The sequence below is a fragment of the Pteropus medius genome, unplaced genomic scaffold (genome assembly GCF_902729225.1).
Source record: "Pteropus medius unplaced genomic scaffold, Ma_sr-lr_union100, whole genome shotgun sequence".
NCBI lineage: Eukaryota > Metazoa > Chordata > Mammalia > Chiroptera > Pteropodidae > Pteropus > Pteropus medius.
The window spans coordinates 10,077-30,739 of NW_024344169.1; the positions used below are offsets into that span (position 1 = coordinate 10,077).

At 41.0% G+C, this 20,663-nt stretch overlaps 2 protein-coding genes and 2 pseudogenes across 2 annotated transcripts; 2 read left to right on the forward strand and 2 right to left on the reverse strand.

The window, feature by feature from the left end:
- Positions 1 to 1,696: 1,696 nt before the first annotated feature.
- On the reverse strand, positions 1,697 to 2,661 carry LOC120607106 (olfactory receptor 4D1-like). Its single transcript, XM_039868701.1, has one exon. It carries the CDS (start codon positions 2,654 to 2,656, stop codon positions 1,733 to 1,735), a length of 924 nt encoding a protein of 307 aa, XP_039724635.1. The 5' UTR covers positions 2,657 to 2,661; the 3' UTR covers positions 1,697 to 1,732.
- An 87-nt stretch (positions 2,662 to 2,748) lies between these two features.
- Positions 2,749 to 4,991, forward strand: LOC120607104 (60S ribosomal protein L13a-like; annotated as a pseudogene).
- A 5,603-nt stretch (positions 4,992 to 10,594) lies between these two features.
- LOC120607103 (60S ribosomal protein L13a-like) lies at positions 10,595 to 17,442 on the reverse strand (annotated as a pseudogene).
- A 123-nt stretch (positions 17,443 to 17,565) lies between these two features.
- Positions 17,566 to 18,864, forward strand: LOC120607107 (olfactory receptor 4D1-like). The gene has a single exon (XM_039868702.1). The coding sequence runs from the start codon at positions 17,691 to 17,693 to the stop codon at positions 18,666 to 18,668; it is 978 nt and encodes a 325-aa protein (XP_039724636.1). The 5' UTR covers positions 17,566 to 17,690; the 3' UTR covers positions 18,669 to 18,864.
- The last annotated feature ends 1,799 nt before the right edge of the window (positions 18,865 to 20,663 follow it).

A 20,663-nucleotide genomic window follows, 5' to 3' on the forward strand; every position in this document is an offset into this window, starting at 1 on the left:
CATACCAAAGGATGGATGGTGAGAGCAGGCTGCCCCAAGTGCAGCCAAAAAAGAGATGTGCATTCTCTGCAGATAAGTTTAAAACAATAATAACATTTACTAAAAGTAAGCTTGGTTTTCATTGTCACTGTGTACTGCGCATCTAAATAATGTCCGTGATAAAATACTGTCTATTTTCTAAGTAATTTGGAAGTTACTATTGAGCTTTCATAATATATTTAAGAACTTCAAATTAACACATTTTATTATTTATCCTTTAATGAACAATTTATTTTACATGAAAGTTAATTCGAGGAGCTCCCAGTTACACAGTTGCTCTACTTACCACATGGATTCTGCAATTCTTTGAGAGCAAATTTTTAATGATTCAAAATCATTGTTAAGTTCATTTTAGGTATACTTCATCAGCCCGCTGATGCCAAATATCCCTGCTTTAATATGGCAGTTTATAAAGTAAACAGGCAAGCACAGTGATTGTAAAGAAACAGAACTCAAGTTACATTAATTCTGTTCTTCTATGTGACCATTTGGAGTTTTTATTTATGTTTAAATATAAAAGAAGAAAAAGACAAAAGGTAAAAAGAAAAAGCACATGAATGCCTCTCCTCTTCCTTCTTGCTAAATCATTTGAATTTAAAGATACGATGCCTGAACGTTTGGCGGCCATATTGCCATCATGAGGGGAAACGCAAGGAATTTCAGAACAGCCAATCCACAGCCCTAAAATGTTTCAGCTGCTGAATTCACCAACTCTGGGGTTGCCTATTTTCTACTCTTTTATAAGTGAAATAATAATATCCTCATTATTTAAGCCAATTGTTAACTCAAGAAGTTATTCTGCTACATGCGGTAAAAAAAAATTCTGTTTCAAAGGAGATAATCATTGTGTACTAAAGAGCTCACACATGCCACATCCCAGTGTGGGAAGTCAAAGAAAAAGCCCAAAACACCCGAGGTGGCAACTTTTGAACTGAACTCACCGCTTCGAATCAGGAACACTTATACACATGGTCCTGCCCTCTCTAGCCTTGATTCTCCAGCAATACTACACCCTCCTCCTCTCAGCCACATCATCCGAATGACCTAAAGACTGTGTTGGGATAATAGAATAGTTTGCAGGTTTTCCAAGGAGTATTTGGTAGAAAAAGGACAAATGTAAAGAAAATGTCCTCATGGGAACTACTTAGAGAGTATTAAAAGTGAGACCACTTCCTAAAAACCACATGGGGAAAGAGGCAGAGAAGTAGGGAGCAGGAAAAGATGTGATTGCCTCAGAGATGTGATGAAACTGTTGACCATTCATCACACATATTAATCCATAGATTATGAACCTTCTGGGTTTTCCCTTGTAGTTGTGAGAAACCTCAGGTTTCACATCCCACCCATATTTCCTGCCTCTAAACTGGGAGTTAGGAGAACCAGAGCCTTGGCCAAGCTCTGCCATTCACTTGCTGCTCATCACTGAGACAATCACTTCTCTCCAAGTGCCCTCATTTGGAAAATGGTTTAATATAAAAATAATATATCCATTGTCAGTTTTATGACAATAAGATAAAAGTGTGAACGTGTCTAACACAGTATCTGAGGAAGGAATAGGTATGTAGAAACATTAATTTAATCTTCATTGTCTCAGTGTATAAAAAACTTCCTGCGCTGTTTGAATGGGAAAACAAAAGTGTAGAAAGGTGGTTTTTTTGTTTACATGCAACCTATTTAAAGTTTACTCCCTGTTTCAAATCACTAGTCGCCTGCCTAACCTCTTCATGGCTGCCTGTATCTCCTTGTTCCTCAGAGTGTAGATTATGGAGTTGAGCATGGGAGTCATGACTGTGTAGCTGATGGACACAGCCTTGTCCAATGAGAAGGGGGAGAAGGGCCGGGAGTAGATGTAGATACTGGGAATAAAGATAATAGACACCACGATGATGTGGGTAGTGCAAGTAGATGCTGCCTTTCTCCTTGCCTTTCCTGAGTGGGACCTCAGCATCACCAGGATAACAGTGTAAGAGATCAGAAGGAGAAGGAACCAGATAACAACCAACACCCCACCATTGGAGATCATAAGGAATTCTAGGAGGGAGGTGTCTGTGCAGGCAAGTCTCAACACTTGTGGAATGTCACAGTAAAAGTTATCCAGGACATTAGGACCACAAAAAGGCAATGGGAGCATCAGGGCCAGCTGCACAATGGAGTGGACAAAGCCCCCGACCCAGGCAGCCAGCACCAGCCCCACACACAATTGAGTGTTCATGATGGTGACATAGTGAAGGGGCCGGGAGATGGCTATGTACCGATCATAAGCCATGACCGAGAGAAAGAAGACAGTGGCACCTCCCAAGAGGTGGAAGAAGAAGATCTGGGCCATGCAGCCCTGGTAGGAGATAGTCTTGGTCTCATGAAAGAAGTCCACCAGCATCTTTGGAGAAGTGACTGTGGAACAGCAGAGGTCTATGACAGCCAGATTTCGAAGCAGAAAAAACATGGGCATGTGGAGCCGGGAGTCAAACGTCACTGTGACAATGATGAGGAGGTTTCCCACAATGGTGGTGACATAGACAAGTAGAAATACCAGGAACAGGAATTTCTGGAGCTCCTGGGTCTTTGAGAACCCTAAGAGGACAAACTCGGACACCCATGTGATGTTCTGTGGTTCCATGGGATCTTCCCAACATTTCGAGAAAAAAACCTACAAAAAAAATTTACAAAACTTCAATCATTTTTCTTGGAGAGTGAAGATGGAGTTGAATGATGTCATTGTTGAGTTCCACTGTAAGATGGAGCTTAGGAGAGCCTTCCACGAAAATAATTCATTTTCAAGGCTCTCACAGACTTTCCTCCCTAACCACACTCTACATTGTCTTACAGGCATCAATGGGTGTTTTTCCCTTTGTACCACACTGTCCTTGTCCAAGGGTTTCATGTCTGTTGCATATCTGCTGCTCCCAACATCATGCCTTGTGAACCAAAGGCTCCACAAATATAGCCAAATTAGTCAATGAATGAATAAACATGTCAGCAAATATCTGTGACCACAAACATCATCAATCTGGGGGCAAAAATCTTGAGAGTATGAAAAGTAGAGACTAGTAATCTTAAGTAAACAAATAGATGCTCATCACAACAAAGGTTTGAGGAGCTTCATATGCTTCATCGTTGAAGGAAGAGAGGTGTGCCCTACAAGAAATGGCCATATATAAATTCAGAGGTAAATGTGAAGAAAAATATGCAAATGATCCTGGCTGAAGTGAAGCTGAGATGATTAATGACTCTCCAACTTTTCCACAGAAGCATTTCTCTGCTGGCATCTGCTGTCATGGGGCCATCCGAGAGGAACTCAATACAGCCCAGGACATATATAAAATTTCTTTGATCTCTTATGTTTCATATTTAAAAATTATATGAATTTTCTATTGTATACATATTTGTAGACATCTTTGGGATGGGCTTTTTAAAATTTAAATATCATCGCTTATAAAATTTTGCTAAGTCCAACGCGATATAGAAAATATAGGATCGAGAAGACACGTGTTTCTCTATTTGGCAAATCAAAAATCTAGAACACATTCGTTTAAACACGAAACTGAGTTATTTGGTTCAGAACCCATTCCCTTGGGTTACTCTTTTCCAAAACTCTTCTCCCTAATCGTTCAGGAAAATGTGCCCTGAGGCCTCACCTTGCAAAGAGAAAGATCTCTCCTCCCCAACTCCCACCTGACAGATGGGAGGGCCTTGATGTTCTTTATACAAGGGAATTGTGCAAACATATGTAGAAAGATTTCTATCAAATTCTGTAGACAAATATAAATCACAATTATCTCTAAAATTACATATGAAGAATCACAGTACTCAAAATACTGCCACGTTTACCTCCTCTAAAACTCACATTTATCCTCAAATATTTGTGTAAAAATAGTGTCCAAGAAGAGGCACCCTGTTTATTCTGTGGCATCACCAGCTTCCAGCTTAGGACTGTTTGAACAGCTTCCCCGTGGGCAACTGTGAACCCTGGCAAGCATTTTGAAGGAAAATGATGTGACGAAACAGGGTTAAAAAGGGCTCATCCCAGTCCACTAAGGCAGAAAGTGCTGAGACAGGCAAGGGTGGAGCAGACACTTCCTAGGCCAACAGAGAGGGTAACGTTTTCTCACTGGCTTTGTGTCCCAGCTCTGCCACGCAGTGTCGAGATTAGACTGCATAGGCAGCAGCTTAAATGTCATGGTTTAGTCTCTTTGAGAAGGTCCTTGACTGCTAACCCATCACCCCAAACCCCAACCCTCGCACCTGATCATTGCTCCCAATAATGCCATCAGCATACCTATATTATCTCTGTTTTTTGTCCCTATTAAGATACAATTATCGTATCCTTTTATACACTTTTATTAGTGATGTACACTGTAGAACATCATATATAAGTCAATCTCCTAAAAGATATTTTCTCCTCTAGACGAAAATGTTTTCAAAAAATGTTCCATGATACTTCCACACAGATGCCGAAGATGGCATACGGTAGGTCCTGGTGATCAAAAGCCAAGGTCTTATCCTGGGCCACCTGGTGACCCTCGTTGCCCAGTAAGTATTGCTGGTCTGGAAGGTGATGTTCGTGTCCTGGGAGGGCATCAAGATTTCTGGCAATTTTAGAAACAAGGTGAAGTACCTGACCTCGCTCTGCAAGTTGAAGAACACCTACCTATCCCGCAGCCCCTACCACTTCCGAGCCTCCAGCCGCATCATTTGGCGGACTGTGTGAGGTGTGCTGCCCTACGAGACCAAACGGGGCCTGGCCTCCCTGGACTGCATCAAGGTGTCTGAAGGGCTCCCCGCACCCCAGGACAAGAAAAATCTGGTTCCTGCCACCCTCAAGATTGTGCCTCTGAAGCTTACATTAAAGTGCGCCTACTGAGGTCGCTGGCTCATGGGCTCGGCTGGAAGTACTGGCAGGTACAGCCACTCTGGAGGAACAGAGGAAGAAGGCCAAGATTCATCACCGGAAAACAAACAAACAAACAAATGAAAACATACAACAACAACAACACTGCTCGTGTGGCTACAGAAATAGGACAAAAGAAGAAGAAAATTGACAAGTGCACAGAGGTCCTCCAGACCCTGTGCACTCCTGCTCTGAACCCAATAAAATCGACTTCTATTTCCTCAAATAACATTTTCCTTGCTTCTTCATTGTCTACAGAAAGAATTCACACTTCATGGGTTTTTGGGTGCTTCCACATAAACTGGGTCTTATCTTTCTTTGCAGACCCATCTGCCACTCGGCAACAGTCGAAGTAGTCAAACTTTAATTGTACTTGTAGTAGTAATTGTTGTCATTGTTGTAGCAAATATTTATTGCATGTTTACTCTGTGCTAGGCCCTAGGCCGAACATTTTATAAGCAAGCATTAGCCTGTTTAATTCTCATACATCATTCTCACACTTATAAAGTATAATAAGTACTATTAATTATCCCCCCTTTACAGATAAGTAGTCTCAGGCTTAAAGAGGTTAAATAATTTGCCCCAGGTCACACAGACAATAAGCAGCAAAGCTGGTCATTGATCCCAATAATGCCATCAGCATACCTATATTATCTCTGTTTTTTGTCCCTATTAAGATACAATTATCATATCCTTGTATACACTTTTATTAGTGATGTACACTGTACGACATCATATATAAGTCAATCTCCTAAAAGATATTTTCTCCTCTCACATTGTAATGTGAGATGAACCAGGTTGGTGAGTCCCAGGATGGCATCCTAACCGCACTTCTCGTCTTACTTGCTCGCCCCTAAGAATCCTTGGCTTCGACAGACTGATATTCGCCTCAGTTCCTCAGGCCTCAATGTCTTTCATCAGGCCAGTGCCCAACCCGCCTTGCTTTGCCATCCTGTTCCTCTCCTTCAAGGCCCAAGGGTAATTAGCTTCTTCATACATTGCCATGTACTGGTCATTTTCCATAAGGATGGCTGTGTCACCTCACATGGGCTTGTGATGTCTGATATGTTTAGCACTACACAGTTCCTAATGCACATATAACCTTTCTCATAGATAGTTCCCAAAAGAATGTTTGATAGCTTGATAGTGGATGGAAGGCTAGGATGGGCCAGACCACTGACACAGGTGGGAAGAGAGAGAGCAGTCACTCATGAAACAGTTCAGTTTCAGGGACCTTGAAGGGAACGCAAGCATCCTAATTCCCAGCATCGCCAGACTTAGGAACCTGAAGCATCATCTTATCATGGCCAGCATCCCTTCCACAAACTTATAAGAACCTTGGGAAATGATTCTTCCATCTACCTGCATAGAGCATAGATTTAGAGGGATTCTAGATGGGAAAGAAAACAGAGACATAAAGAAAGGACATGGACGTGTATGGGGTAAAGAAAGGATTCCAGACCCCTTTCTGTTGATATTTAATCTTGTCTCCCATCTGTCTCGCTCTCAGGCAATCAGTCCGCACTGGATTAAGAGAGAGGAAGGGAAAAGGAACAAGTGTTCTCAAAAATGGGGGTGAATCTCGCCGGTGGTCATCTTGGGAGCATTAACAGCTTTTTTTAAACACAGGATTTAAGGAAGGATATGATGGAGGTATAGCAGTAGGGAAGGAATGAAAACCTGGAGAGGCAGCAGGCAGGAGAAGTGTGTGGAGGAATAAAAGAGGATTATAAGGGAAACATCAGAGGGTGGGAAGTGTGAGAAAGGCCTGGATTGTTTTCTCCTAGGCGTGGGAGGAAGCTGTAGTGTGCGTGTGGGAGGTGGGGGAGAAACCAGTGGTGTCTCCATTCTGCTCTCCCTCCTACCTTCTGATCTAAATCCCACTCAATACATTAGGCAATACAGACAAATGTCTTAATTCCAAATAAACCCAGCTGACCCCCAAATCACATTCCCCTTGCATTCTGGCCCAATGACTTTCCTATACCTTCTCTCCAACCCATGCTTATCGTACAATAGTCTTTGACAGGAGCCTTCCTAGTGCTGACGTGTTCATGGGAAGGACATGGGGACCATCACCTACCTCCAGCCCAATGTGGCCAAGTGGACTTAGAGCCTCCCATCTTCCAGGCCACCCTTCTCCTGAAGCTCCATTCTTCTCCTGGCCTGTCTCAGACCAAGATCACAGATAGGATTCACCTTAAAGGAAGGGTCATTCCTCAGAGATCAAAACTTAGGCTTAAATTGTGAAATGAAGTTGGGCTCAGGCTGCTGAAATCAAGAGCAATGGGAGTTATTAAAAAGTTTGTGAGCTGTTGCATCAGATGTACCATTTATAAACTCTTCAGGGGCACTGATCATAGGACCAAATGAAGCAGGATAAGAGCCTTAATGGAAAATGAATTCTCCGGGAAGTTTACAGAAGCCATATCCCTTGAGGTCACCACCATGTGCTCTGCAAGGCTCCGCCCTCTCCTCCCACCAGGATAAGTTGCAAAAGTGAGCTATGTCCTAGGACATGGTCCAGGTCACGCCCTCTACAAGTAAACTCTGAAGCCTTTTTTCACATGTACATTTGTTAAGGTGTCTCTCACCTCAACCTCTAATCTGTTCTCCTTACAGGACCTTATTGACCTTCCCAGAATAAATTGGCTAAGTTTACCCTCAAAATATTATTCACATACCATAAAATTCACCATTTTGAAGAGCACAGCTCAGTGGGTTCTTGGATATTCACAAGCTTGTGTAACTGTCACCAGAACATTTTCATCACTCCAAAAAAAAACTTCGTATTTTTTAGCAGTCACTACCCATTCTGTTCTCTCTCCAGCTCCTGGCAACCATTAGTCTACTTTTTGTCACTATGGATTTCCCTATTCTGGACATTTTATACTAGTGGAACCATATAATATGTGGTCTTCTACATCTTGCTTCTTTCTAGCATAACATTTTCAAGGTTCATCTGTGTTATAGTATGTATCAATATTTCATTCCTTTTTATGACTGAATAATATTCCATTGTATGAATATGCCACTTTTGCTTATCCATTAATCAATTCTTGATCATTTGGGTTGTCTCTACATTTTTATTATTATAAATAATGCTACCATAACATTTGTACACAACTTTTTGTATGAATATATGTTTTCAATTATCTTGGGTGTATACCTAGCAGTGGAAATACGAGGTCACATGATAGCTCTATGTTTAACCTTTGAAGGAACAGCCAGTCTGTTTTTCAGTGTCTGCACCATTTTATATTACCAATAGCAGTGTAGATTCCTCTACATCATCACCAGCAATTCTTATTATATGTCTTTTTATTTTAAGTATTCTAGATTGAGTGAATTGGTATAATGTTGTGGTTTTAATTTGCATTATCTCAATGATCAATGGTATTGACTGTATTAATATGTGCTTGTTGATCATTTGTATATTCTTGGGAGAAACGTCTGCTCAAGGTCTTTGTCCATTTTTAAATGGGTTGTTTGTCTTTTTGTTGCGGGGTTATGAGTTTTTTTTATATTCTGGATATTAGATCATTGTAATGTGAGATTTATAATATTTTCTCCCATTCTGTAGGTTTTCTTTTTCTTTTTTGATAGCGTTTTGATGTACTAAAGTATTAGTTTTATGAAGTCATATGGATCTATTTTTTTCTTTTGCTGCTAACCGTTTTGGTGTCTAATATAAAAATCCATTGACAAATTTGAGGTCACAGAGATTTACTTCTTCTAATATAACTTTACTGTTTTGCATGCGATCACCCAGTTGTCCCGCCATTTTTTGAAGAGACTGTTCTCTCACCATTGTATGGCCCTGGCTCCATTGCAAATAAAATTAATTGGCCATAGATGTTTTGGTTTATTTTGGACCAAAATCCATTCCATTGGTCTATATGTTTATCCTTATGCTGGTACCATACTACTTCAATTTCTCTAGCTTTGCAGTAAGTTTTGAAATTAGGAAATATGAGCCCTCCTACTTTGTTTTTCTTTTTCAAAGTTGTTTTGGCTATTTGGGGTGCCTGGTAATAACATATGAATTCGAAAATTGGATATTCCATTTCTGCAAAAGAAAAAATGCCATTTAAATTTTGATAGAGATAGCATTAAATCTGCAGATCACTTTGGAGATTATTGCTTTCTTACTAGTAAGCCTTCGGATCAATGAACGTGGGATGTCTTCATTTATTTAGGTCGTCATTAACTTTTTAAGCAATGCTTTATAATTTTCACGTGCACAATTCTTTCACCCTCTTGGTATTTTACTGTGGTATTATAAATGGAATTTTTTAAAATGCTTTTTATCATTATTTTATACTTGTTTATAGAAGCACACTTGACGTTTATGTGTTGATCTTGAACCCTTGAACATTCACAAATATGCTTATTTTCTCTCATAGTTTTTTTGTGGATTCTATGGGATTTTCCATATATAGAATCATGTCATCTGCAAATATAGTTTTATTTCTTCCTTTCTAATATGGATGTGTTTTATTTCTGTTTCTTGCTTAATTGATCTGGCTAGAACTTCCAGTACAATATTGAATAGTAGTGGTGAAATGGGCATCTTCTTCTTATTCCTGATCTTGAGAGAAGCTTTCAGTTTTTCACCATTGAGGATGATGTTAGCTGTGGGTTTTTCATTAATGATTCCTCTCTATTCCTAATTGAGTGTTTTTGTCATAAAAAGGTGTTGATGTTTTTCAAATGCTGCAACTACATTTATTGAAATGATTATGTGGGGGTTTCTTCATTTTATTAATGTGTATTATGTACATTGATTTTTCTTATGCTGGACTATCTTTGCACTTCTGGGCTAAGACCCACTTGTCCATGGTGTATAAACCTGTTAATATGCTGTTGATTTTGATTTGCTAGTATTTTTTGAGTATTTTCCATCCTTACATAGAAGAATGTTGGTCTGTAGTTTTCTTTTCCTGCGGTGTCTCAGTTTGACTCTGTTAGCAGGGAAATGCTGACCTTACACAATGTGTTAGACAACATTCCCGTTGCTTCTATTCTTTGGAAACAGTTAAGTAGTACTGCCGTTGCTTCTTCAAATGTTTGGTAGGATTCAATCAGTAAAACCATATGGTCTTGGGATTTTCATGCTGAGAAGTTTTTTAATACAATTTTTACATGTTATAGGTCTGTTGAGATTTTCTATTCCTTCTTAAGGAAATTTGTTGGCAATTTGAGTGTTTCTAGGAATTTGTCCATTTAATCGAGTATCTAATTTATTGACATGCGATTGCTCATATTATTCTATTCTAAACCTTTTCATTTCTGTAAGGCTGGTAGTAATGTTCTCACTCTCGGTTCTGATTTTGTTTTATTTTTAAGTCACTTTCAGTTTCATTGATTCTTTTGATTATTTTTCTATTTACTATTTCTGTCATCTCGTCTCTAATATTTATTATATCCTTTTTTCTTCTGGCTTTGGTTTAGTCGTTAGTTTCTTCTTCTAGTTGCTTAAACAGTAACCCCACTGGACCAGGATTCAAAATGTGCAGGTTCTAGGAAAAAATGGCATAGATGATAAAGGTTTTGTTCATCCCTCTGCAACCAAATCAAAGTTGTGACAGAAATATGGAGCAAACAGTGAGCAAAGTAGTTGGGGATCTAAGCAAACAGAAACACTACAACTAGGGAAAGAAATAATTAATCAACTTGCAACAGTAGGTGAGGGTGAATATCCAAGGCTGCCCAGTCCCGAGCAACTGAGTGGGGCAGAGGCTGTGTCAGTTGACAGATGCAAATGCCTCTTAAAGGGGCTGTGTCGCCGAGCAGACTTTCACGGTGATGGACCTGGTCGCTCTGAACACTGATGCCTGGTTGGCTGGACGGGGGCTCCAGGGACTTACAGGGGAACATTGAGTTGTCAGAGTGAGGGTTGGAGTAGAGGCTCTCCCCCAGGCAGAAGTGCCAGCAGTATCTATTGTTCTTTTGAGCCCTCCTTCCAACCCAGTGTACCAATGCAGCACCACCATAGCTGAGATATCATCAAACTGGATAACAGAGGTCACTCCACCCAGAGGATTCTCTGCAACTCTGCTTTTCCCAACTCGTGGCCCCACCAAGCCACATCCAGGTGTGTCCTCAGCAAGTCCAGTGCTCCTTGCTGAGCAGCACCAAGACTCCCACTGGTGGCAGCTGGTATCAGTTTCTGGTTTGGTTTCTTGAGGCAACTATAAGTACAGCATCTGTAGATTGCTTGCTGAATCTTAACAGGTGGCCCCAGGGGGACACAGGCTGGGGCTAAACTTGGCCTGCAGCTGAACCCCTCTCAGGACTGTGCCACTGGAAACCTACTATGCAAAGCCATGCAAAGAAAACTGGAAGACTTAGGAGCTTTGCTTAATACATAGAAACAGACACAGAAATGCAGCCAAGATGGGAAGACAAATGAGCAGAAACCATATGCAAGAATAGAACAGAGATCCAGAAATAATGGGGTCAAGCCATCTAACAGATGCAGACGTCAAAGCACTGGTTATAAAGATGCTCAATGAACTTAGGGAAAGTGTAGATGAATTCAGTGATAACTTTAACAAAGAGATAAAAAACATAAAAATGGAAAAGGAAATTATAAAAGGGAACGAGTCAGAAATGAAGAACACATTATTTGAGATAAAGAATATATTAGAGGGAATAAATGGAGTGGATAAAAAAGAGGATAGAACCACTGATATAGAGTATGGGGAAGCCAAGGACACTCAATCAGAATGGCCAAAAAAAAAAAAAAAAATCACAGGAAGTTGAAGAGCTATTTGAAGAAATAATGATGGGAAACTTCCCTAACCTGGTGAAAGACATAGACATACAAGCCTAGAAAGCTCAGGGAGTCTCAAGAAAGAGGAATCCAAAGAGGTTCACACCAAGACATATCATAATTAAAATGTCAGAGCTTAAATACAAAGAGAGAATCTTAAAAGCAGCAAGAGGAAAGAAGTTAGTTACCTACAAGGGAGCACCCATAAGACTGGCAGCTGATTTCTCAAAAGAAACTGTGCAGGACAGAAGGGCTTGGCACAAAATATTCAACGTGATGAAAAGCCAAGATCTACAACCAAGAAATTTTAGCCAGCAAAGCTATTGTTTAGAGTTGGAGGACAGATAAAGAGCTTCCCAGACAAAAATAGGCTAAAGAAATTTATCAACACCAAGCCAGTATTACAGGAAATGATAGAGGGACTTCTTTCAGAAGAAGAACATGTATCAAAAACATGAGTAAAGAATGGTAATGACTAGATTCCTATCAACAAGTACCTCAGATGGAAAAGAATTAAATGCCCCCAACCAAAAGATAGAGTGGCTGAATGGATAAGAAAACAAGGCCCCTATAAATGCTGCCTACAAAAGTTTTACTTTAGATTAAAAGACACACAGAGACTAAAATGAAAGAGATAGAAAAAGATATTGCCTCGATGGATCTAGAAGGTAATGCACTGAATGAAATAAGTAATATAGAGAAAGACAAATATTGCATGATTTCATGTATATGTGGAATTGAAAACAAAATAAACAACAACAAAAATGGAAATGGACTCATAGATACAGAGAATATTTTGAGGGATAGTAGACTGGAAGCGGTTTGGGGGGACGATAAAAAAGAGCAAAGGAATTAAGAAGTACAAATGGATAGTTACAAAATAGACATGGAGATATAAGGTGTAGCATAAGGAAAATAGTTAACAATGTTGTAATATATAAGGGGAAAGGGAGTACTAGATTTAGTGGAGTGATCACTTTGTGAGTTATATAGGTCCCTAATCACTATGCTGTACAACTGAAACTAATATATTATTGTATGCCAATTACAATTGGAAGAAACTCATTGGATTATACAATGTAAATACGAGGAACTAATTGTCTATTATATTTTAATAAAGCCAGAAAAAGAAACAAGAATGAAAAGGAATCATTTTTGAAAAACACACAGCTAACATCATCCTCAGTAGTGAAAAACTGAAAGCTTCTCTCAAGATCAGGAATAAGAAAAAGATGCCCATTTCACTACTGCTATTCAATATTGTATTGGAAGTTCTGGAAAGGTCACTATGGCAGTAAGAACAGATTAGAGGTTGGGGTGAGAGACACCTTAAGAACTGTACATGTGAAAAGGCTTCAGAGTTTACTTGTAGAGGGTGTGATCTAGACCATGTCCTAGGACATAACTCACTTTTGAAACTACAATGGCGGGAGGGGAGGGCGGAGTCTTGCAGAGCACATGATGCTGACCTCAAGGGATCTGGTTCCTGTAAACTTCCCCGAGAATTCATTTCCATTAAGGCTCTTAACCTGCTTCATTTGGTCCTAATAACAGTGCCCCTGAAGAGTTTATAATGACACATCTGATGCAACAGCTTACATACTTTTTAATAACTCCCATTGCTCTTGCTCTTGGCAGTCCGAGCCCAACTTCATTTCACAATTTAAGCCTAAGTTTTGATCTCTGAGGAATGTCTCTTCCTTTAAGGTGAATCCTATCTGTGATCTTGGTCTGAGACAGGCCAGGAGAAGAATGGAGCTTCAGGAGAAGGGTGGCCTGGAAGATGGGAGGCTCTAAGTCCACTTGGCCACATTGGGCTGGAGGTAGGTGATGGTCCCCATGTCCTTCCCATGGACACGTCAGCACTAGGAAGGCTCCTGTCAAAGACTATTGTACGATAAGCATGGGTTGGAGAGAAGGTATAGGAAAGTCATTGGGCCAGAATGCAAGGGGAATGTGATTTGGGGGTCAGCTGGGTTTATTTGGAATTAAGACATTTGTCTGTATTGCCTAATGTATTGAGTGGGATTTAGATCAGAAGGTAGGAGGGAGAGCAGAATGGAGACACCACTGGTTTCTCCCCCACCTCCCACACGCACACTACAGCTTCCTCCCACGCCTAGGAGAAAACAATCCAGGCCTTTCTCACACTTCCCACCCTCTGATGTTTCCCTTATAATCCTCTTTTATTCCTCCACACACTTCTCCTGCCTGCTGCCTCTCCAGGTTTTCATTCCTTCCCTACTGCTATACCTCCATCATATCCTTCCTTAAATCCTGTGTTTAAAAAAAGCTGTTAATGCTCCCAAGATGACCACCGGCGAGATTCACCCCCATTTTTGAGAACACTTGTTCCTTTTCCCTTCCTCTCTCTTAATCCAGTGCGGACTGATTGCCTGAGAGCGAGACAGATGGGAGACAAGATTAAACATCAACAGAAAGGGGTTCGGAACCTTTCTTTACCCCATACACGTCCATGTCCTCTCTTTATGTCTCTGTTTTCTTTCCCATCTAGAATCCCTCTAAATCTATGCTCTATGCAGGTAGATGGGAGAATCATTTCCCAAGGTTCTTATAAGTTTGTGGAAGGGATGCTGGCCATGATAAGATGATGCTTCAGGTTCCTAAGTCTGGCGATGCTGGGAATTAGGATGCTTGCGTTCCCTTCAAGGTGCCTGAAACTGAACTGTTTCATGAGTGACTGCTCTCTCTCTTCCCACCTGTGTCAGTGGTCTGGCCCATCCTAGCCTTCCATCCACTATCAAGCTATCAAACATTCTTTTGGGAACCATCTATGAGAAAGGTTATATGTGCACTAGGAACTGTATAGTGCTAAACATATCAGACATTACAAGCCCATGTGAGGTGACACAGCCATCCTTATGGAAAATTACCAGTACGTGGCAATGTATGAAGAAGCTAATTACCCTTGGGCCTTGAAGGAGAGGAACAGGATGGTAAAGCAATGCGGGTTGGGCACTGGCCTGATGAGAAGCATTGAGGCCTGAGGAACTGAAGTAGACATCAGTCTGTCGAAGCCAAGGATTCTTAGGGGCGAGCAAGTAAGACGAGAAGTGCGGTTAGGATGCCATCCTGGGACTCACCAACCTGGTTCAGAGTCCCAGCTTTGCTGCTTATTGTCTGTGTGACCTGGGGCAAATTATTTAACCTCTTTAAGCCTGAGACTACTTATCTGTAAAGGGGGGATAATTAATAGTCCTTATTATACTTTATAAGTGTGAGAATGATGTATGAGAATTAAACAGGCTAATGGTTATAAAATGTTCAGCCTAGGGCCTAGCACAGAGTAAACATGCAATAAATATTTGCTACAACAATGACAACAATTACTACTACAAGTACAATTAAAGTTTGACTACTTCAACTGCTGCCGAGTGGCAGATGGGTCGGCAAAGAAAGATAAGACCCAGTTTATGTGGAAGCACCCAAAAACCCATGAAGCGTGAATTCTTTCTGTAGACAATGAAGAAGCAAGGAAAATATTTTTTGAGGAAATAGAAGTCAATTTTACTGGGTTCAGACCTGGAGTCCACAGGGTCTGGAGGACCTCTGTGCACTTGTCAATTTTCTTCTTCTTTTTGTCCTATTTCTGTAGCCTCACAAGCGGTGTCGTTGTTGTTGTATATTTTCATTTGTTTGTTTGTTTTCTGGTGATGAATCTTGGCCTTCTTCCTCTGTTCCTCCAGAGTGGCTGTACCTGCCAACACTTCCAGCCGAGTCCATGAGCCAGCGACCTCAGTAGGCGCATTTTAATATAAGCTTCAGAGGCACAATCTTGAGGGTGGCAGGAACCAGATTTTTCTTGTCCTGGGGTGCAGCAAGCCTTGATGCAGTCCAGGGAGGCCAGGCCCCGTTTGGTCTCGTAGGGCAGCACACCTCACACAGTCCGCCTAACAATGCGGCTGGAGGCTCAGAAGTGGTAGGGGCTGCGGGATAGGTAGGTGTTCTTCAACTTACAGAGCGAGGTCAGGTACTTCACCTTGTTTCTAAAATTGCCAGAAACGTTGATGCCCTCCCAGGACACGAACATCACCTTCTAGACCAGCAATACCTACTCGGCCTTGAGGGTCACCAGGTGGCCCGGGACAAGACCTTGGCTTTGATCACCAGGACCTACCAGGATGCCATCTTCGGCATCTGTGTGGAGGTATCATGGAACATTTTTGAAAACATTTTGGTCTAGAGGAGAAAATATCTTTTAGGCGATTGACTTATGTATGATGTTGTACAGTGTGCATGTCTGATAAAGGTGTATAAAAGTATATGATAGTTGTATCTTAATAGAGACAAAGAAAAACTGAGATAATAAAGATATGCTGATGGCATTTTAGGGTGTGATTGAGTGTGAGGGTTGGGGTGGGGGGTGAAGGGCTTCCAGTCAGGGACCTTCTCAAACATACTAAACGATGCCATTTAAGCTGCTGCCCATGCAGTCTAATCTTGACACGACATGGTAGAGCAAGGTCACAAAGCCAGAGACAGAAACATTACCCTCTCTGTTGGCCCAGGAAGTGTCTACTCCACCGTTGCCTATCTCAGTGCTTCCTGCCCTAGTGGGCTGGGATGAGCCCTTTCAACCCTGTTTCATCACATCATTTTCCTTCAAAAGGCTTGCAGGCGTTCTCAGTTGCCCATAGGGATGCTTTTCAAATGGTCCTATGCTGGCAATTGGTGATGCCACAGAATAAACAGAGTGCCTCTCTTGGAACATCATTTTTACATAAATAATTGAGGATAAATGTGAGTTTTAGAGGAGGTAAACATGACAGTATTTAGAGTATTGTGATTATTAACATAATTTTAGAGATAATTATGATTTATATTTGTCTACAGAAGTTGATAGAAATCTTTTTACATATGTTTGTGCAATTCCCTTGTATAAAGAACATCAGCGCAATACTGCTGTCCCTCCCATCTGTCAGGTGGGAGCTGGGGAGGAGAGATCTTTCTCTTTGCAGGGTCGGGCCTCAGGGCACATTTTCCTGAACGATTTGAGAAAAAAATTTTGGAAAAGTGTAACCCAAGAGAATGACTTCTAACACCAGATAACTCAGTTTTGTGTTTAAATGAATGTGTTCTAGATTTTAGATTTGCCGAACTAGAGAAACATGTGTCTTCCCTAGCCTATATTTTCTGTATCGCGTTGGACTTAGCAAAATTTTACAAGCCGTGATACTTAAATTTTAAAAAACCTCCCAAAGTTGTCAAGAGATATGTGTACAACAGAAAATTCATATAAATTTTAAAATATGAAACATGAGAGTTCATGGAAATTTTGTATTTGTCCTGGGCTGCATTGAGTTCCCTCTGCAGATGGCCCCATGACAACAGAGGACAGTAGAGAAGTTTTTCTGAAGAAAAGTTTAAGAGGCACTAATTATCTCAGCTTCACTCCAACTAGGATCATTTGCATGTTTTTCTTCACATTTGCCTCTGAATCTGCATATGATAATTTCTTGTAGTGCACACCTCTCTTCCTTCAACAACGAACCATAAGAAGCTCCTCAAACCTCTGTCATGATGAAGCATCTATTTGTTTACTCAAGACTACTACTCTACTTTTCATACTTTCAAGATTTTTGCCCCCAGATTGATGATCACAGGTATTTGCTGATATGTTTGTTCTTCACTGACTGGTTTGACTGTATTTGTAGAGTCTGTTGTTCGCAAGGCACAATGTTGGGCTCAGCAGGTAGGCATCAGACAAGAAACTCATGGACAAGGACAGCGTGGTACAAAGGGAAAACACCCATTAATGCCTGTAATAGAATATAGGGTGTGGTTGGGGAGGTAATTCTGTGAAATCCTTGATAACGTATTATTTTAATGGAAGGCTGTCCTAAGCTCCATCATACAATGGAAATCAACAGTGACTTCATTCAACTCTGACTCTCCAAGGAAAATGATTGAAATTTCATAATTTTTGTTTTGTAGGTTATTCTTTCAGAATTTTAGGAAGATCTCATGGAACCAGAAAACAGCACATGGGTGTCCGAGTTTGTCCTCTTAGGGTTCTCAAAGACCCAGGAGCTCCAGAAATTCCTGTTCCTGGTATTTCTACTTGTGTATGTCACCACCATTGTGGGAAACCTCCTCATCATTGTCACAGTGACGTTTGACTCTCGGCTCCACATGCCCATGTTCTTTCTGCTTCGAAATCTGGCTGTCATAGACCTCTGCTATTCTACAGTCACTTCTCCAAAGATGCTGGTGGACTTCTTTCATGAGACCAAGACTATCTCCTACCAGGGCTGCATGGCCCAGATCTTCTTCTTCCACCTCTTGGGAGGTGCAATTGTCTTCTTTCTCTCGGTCATGGCTTATGATCGGTACATAGCCATCTCCCAGCCCCTTCACTATGTCACCATCATGAACACTCAATTGTGTGTGGGGCTGGTGCTGGCTACCTGGGTCGGGGGCTTTGTCCACTCCATTGTGCAGCTGGCCCTGATGCTCCCATTGCCTTTTTGTGGTCCCAATGTCTTGGATAACTTTTACTGTGACATTCCACAAGTGTTGAGACTTGCCTGCACAGACACCTCCCTCCTAGAATTCCTTATGATCTCCAATGGTGGGTTGCTGGTTCTTATCTGGTTCGTTCTCCTTCTGATCTCTTACACTGTTATCCTGGTGATGCTGAGGTCCCACTCAGGAAAGGCAAGGAGAAAGGCAGCATCTACTTGCACTACCCACATCATCGTGGTGTCTATGATCTTTATTCCCTGCATCTACATCTACTCCCGGCCCTTCTCCCCCTTCCCATTGGACAAGGCTGTGTCCATCAGCTACACAGTCATGACTCCCATGCTCAACCCCATGATCTACACCCTGAGGAACAAGGAGATGCAGGCAGCCATGAAGAGGTTAGGCAGGCGACTAGTGATTTGTAACAGGGAGTATACTTTAAATAGGTTGCATGTAAATGACAAATCTTCTTTCTGAACTTTTGTTTTGCCATGCAAAAAATGGAGGAAGTTTTTATTCACTGAGACAATGAAGATTAAATTAATGTTTCTACATACCTATTCCTTCTTCAGATACTGTGTTAGACACTTTCACACTTTTATCTTATTGTCATAAAACTGACAATGGATATATTATTTTTATATTAAACCGTTTTCCAAATGAGGGCACTTGGAGAGAAATGACTGTCTCAGTGATGAGCAGCAAGTGAATGGCAGAGCTTGGCCAGGCACCTAGTTCTTCTGACTCCCAATTTAGAGACAGGAGATATGAGTGGGATGTGAAACCTGGGTCTCCCACAACCAAAGGGAAAACCTAGAGGGTTCATTGTCAGTGGATCAATATGTGCGATGAACGGTCAACCGTTTCATACAACTCTGGAGCAGTCACATTTTTCCCTTCTCTTTGCTTCTTTGCCTCATTCTCCATGTGGTATTTAGGAAATGGTCTCATTTAACACTCTCTAAGTAGTTCCAATGAGGACATTTTCTTTGGACTTCTTCTTCTTCTTCTTCTTCTTCTTCTTCTTCTTCTTCTTCTTCTTCTTCTTCTTCTTCTTCTTCTTCTTCTTCTTCTTCCTCCTCCTCCTCCTCCTCCTCCTCCTCTCCTCCTCCTCCTCATCCTCCTCCTCTCTCTCCTCCTCCTCCTCTCCTCCTCCTTCTTCTTATATTTTCTTCTTCTTCTTCTTCTTCTTCTTCTTCTTCTTCTTCTTCTTTTTCAATCAAACACCACTTGGATAACCTGCAGACCATTCTACTCTCCTAATACAGTCTTTAGGTCATTCGAATGATGTGGCTGAGAGGAGGAGGGTGTAGTATTGCTGGAGAACCAAGGCCAGAGAGAGAGGGCCATGTATATAAGTGTTCCTGATTTGAAGTGGTGATTTCAGTTCAAAGGCTGTCAGATTGGATATTTTGGGCTTTTTCTTTGATTTCCTACACTGGGATGAGAGCTCCTTGAGAGCAGAAGCCATGCTTTATTTACTTTCAAACTCTCCCAGTTCTTTGAACAGTATCTTACACAAAGGGGCATCTGCTTTTCTTGCATCTTGTTCTTCCCTGTCAAACGCAAAATCTGCTTCTAATTTCTGTCTCTGTATCTTATATTTATCCTTATTCCCTCCATCTTTTTTGAGGTATGCATCACTTTGTAAATGCGTCTGATAATGTATAATGTTGATTCAAAATAAAAAAGATAATGTAGAAGCTCTTTCGTTGCCTCTTCCCTCTGGCACCCATCTCATCCAAGGAATCAGTCTTTTGGGTTCTCGCTAAGCCATCGTGGCAACTCTGAGTTTCCCTTTTTCCACTTCTACTGTCCTGTCCCCATTTCACACACTTCTCCCTGTTCAAAGTGGACCTATGGAAATGAGAAGAGAGAAAATGGACTTATTGTTTTATTTGATCTGTGTGGTCCTTCAGAACAGCTTTTCCCCTTGTCCATGAAAGTTTTTAAGTAACCGATGATACTTTTTTCATCCTCCAGTTTGTCTCTTCTCTAGATCGAACATCCACATTCCTTCCATGGTCTCCATTGTGACAACTTTCCTAATTCCACCATTCTGGTCATCTCTTCTTTATTTTCTCTCATATGACAACATCTTCTTTAAGATACGATGATGCTCATCATATGACACACTGCTGCACTGTGTGTAGCATGTGTGAGCTCTTTAGTACACAATGATTATTTCCTTTGAAACAGAATTTTTTTTTTACCGCAAGTAGCAGAATAACTTCTTGAGTTAACAATTGGCTTAAATAATGAGGATATTATTATTTCACTTATAAAAGAGTAGAAAATAGGCAACCCCAGAGTTGGTGAATTCAGCAGCTGAAACATTTTAGGGCTGTGGATTGGCTGTTCTGAAATTCCTTGCGTTTCCCCTCATGATGGCAATATGGCCGCCAAACGTTCAGGCATCGTATCTTTAAATTCAAATGATTTAGCAAGAAGGAAGAGGAGAGGCATTCATGT

Bases quoted from the DNA above. Each gene is read 5' to 3' on its own strand.
- LOC120607106 (XM_039868701.1), bottom strand. From the start codon at position 2,656: ATGGAACCACAGAACATCACATGGGTGTCCGAGTTTGTCCTCTTAGGG.
- LOC120607107 (XM_039868702.1), top strand. From the start codon at position 17,691: ATGGAACCAGAAAACAGCACATGGGTGTCCGAGTTTGTCCTCTTAGGG.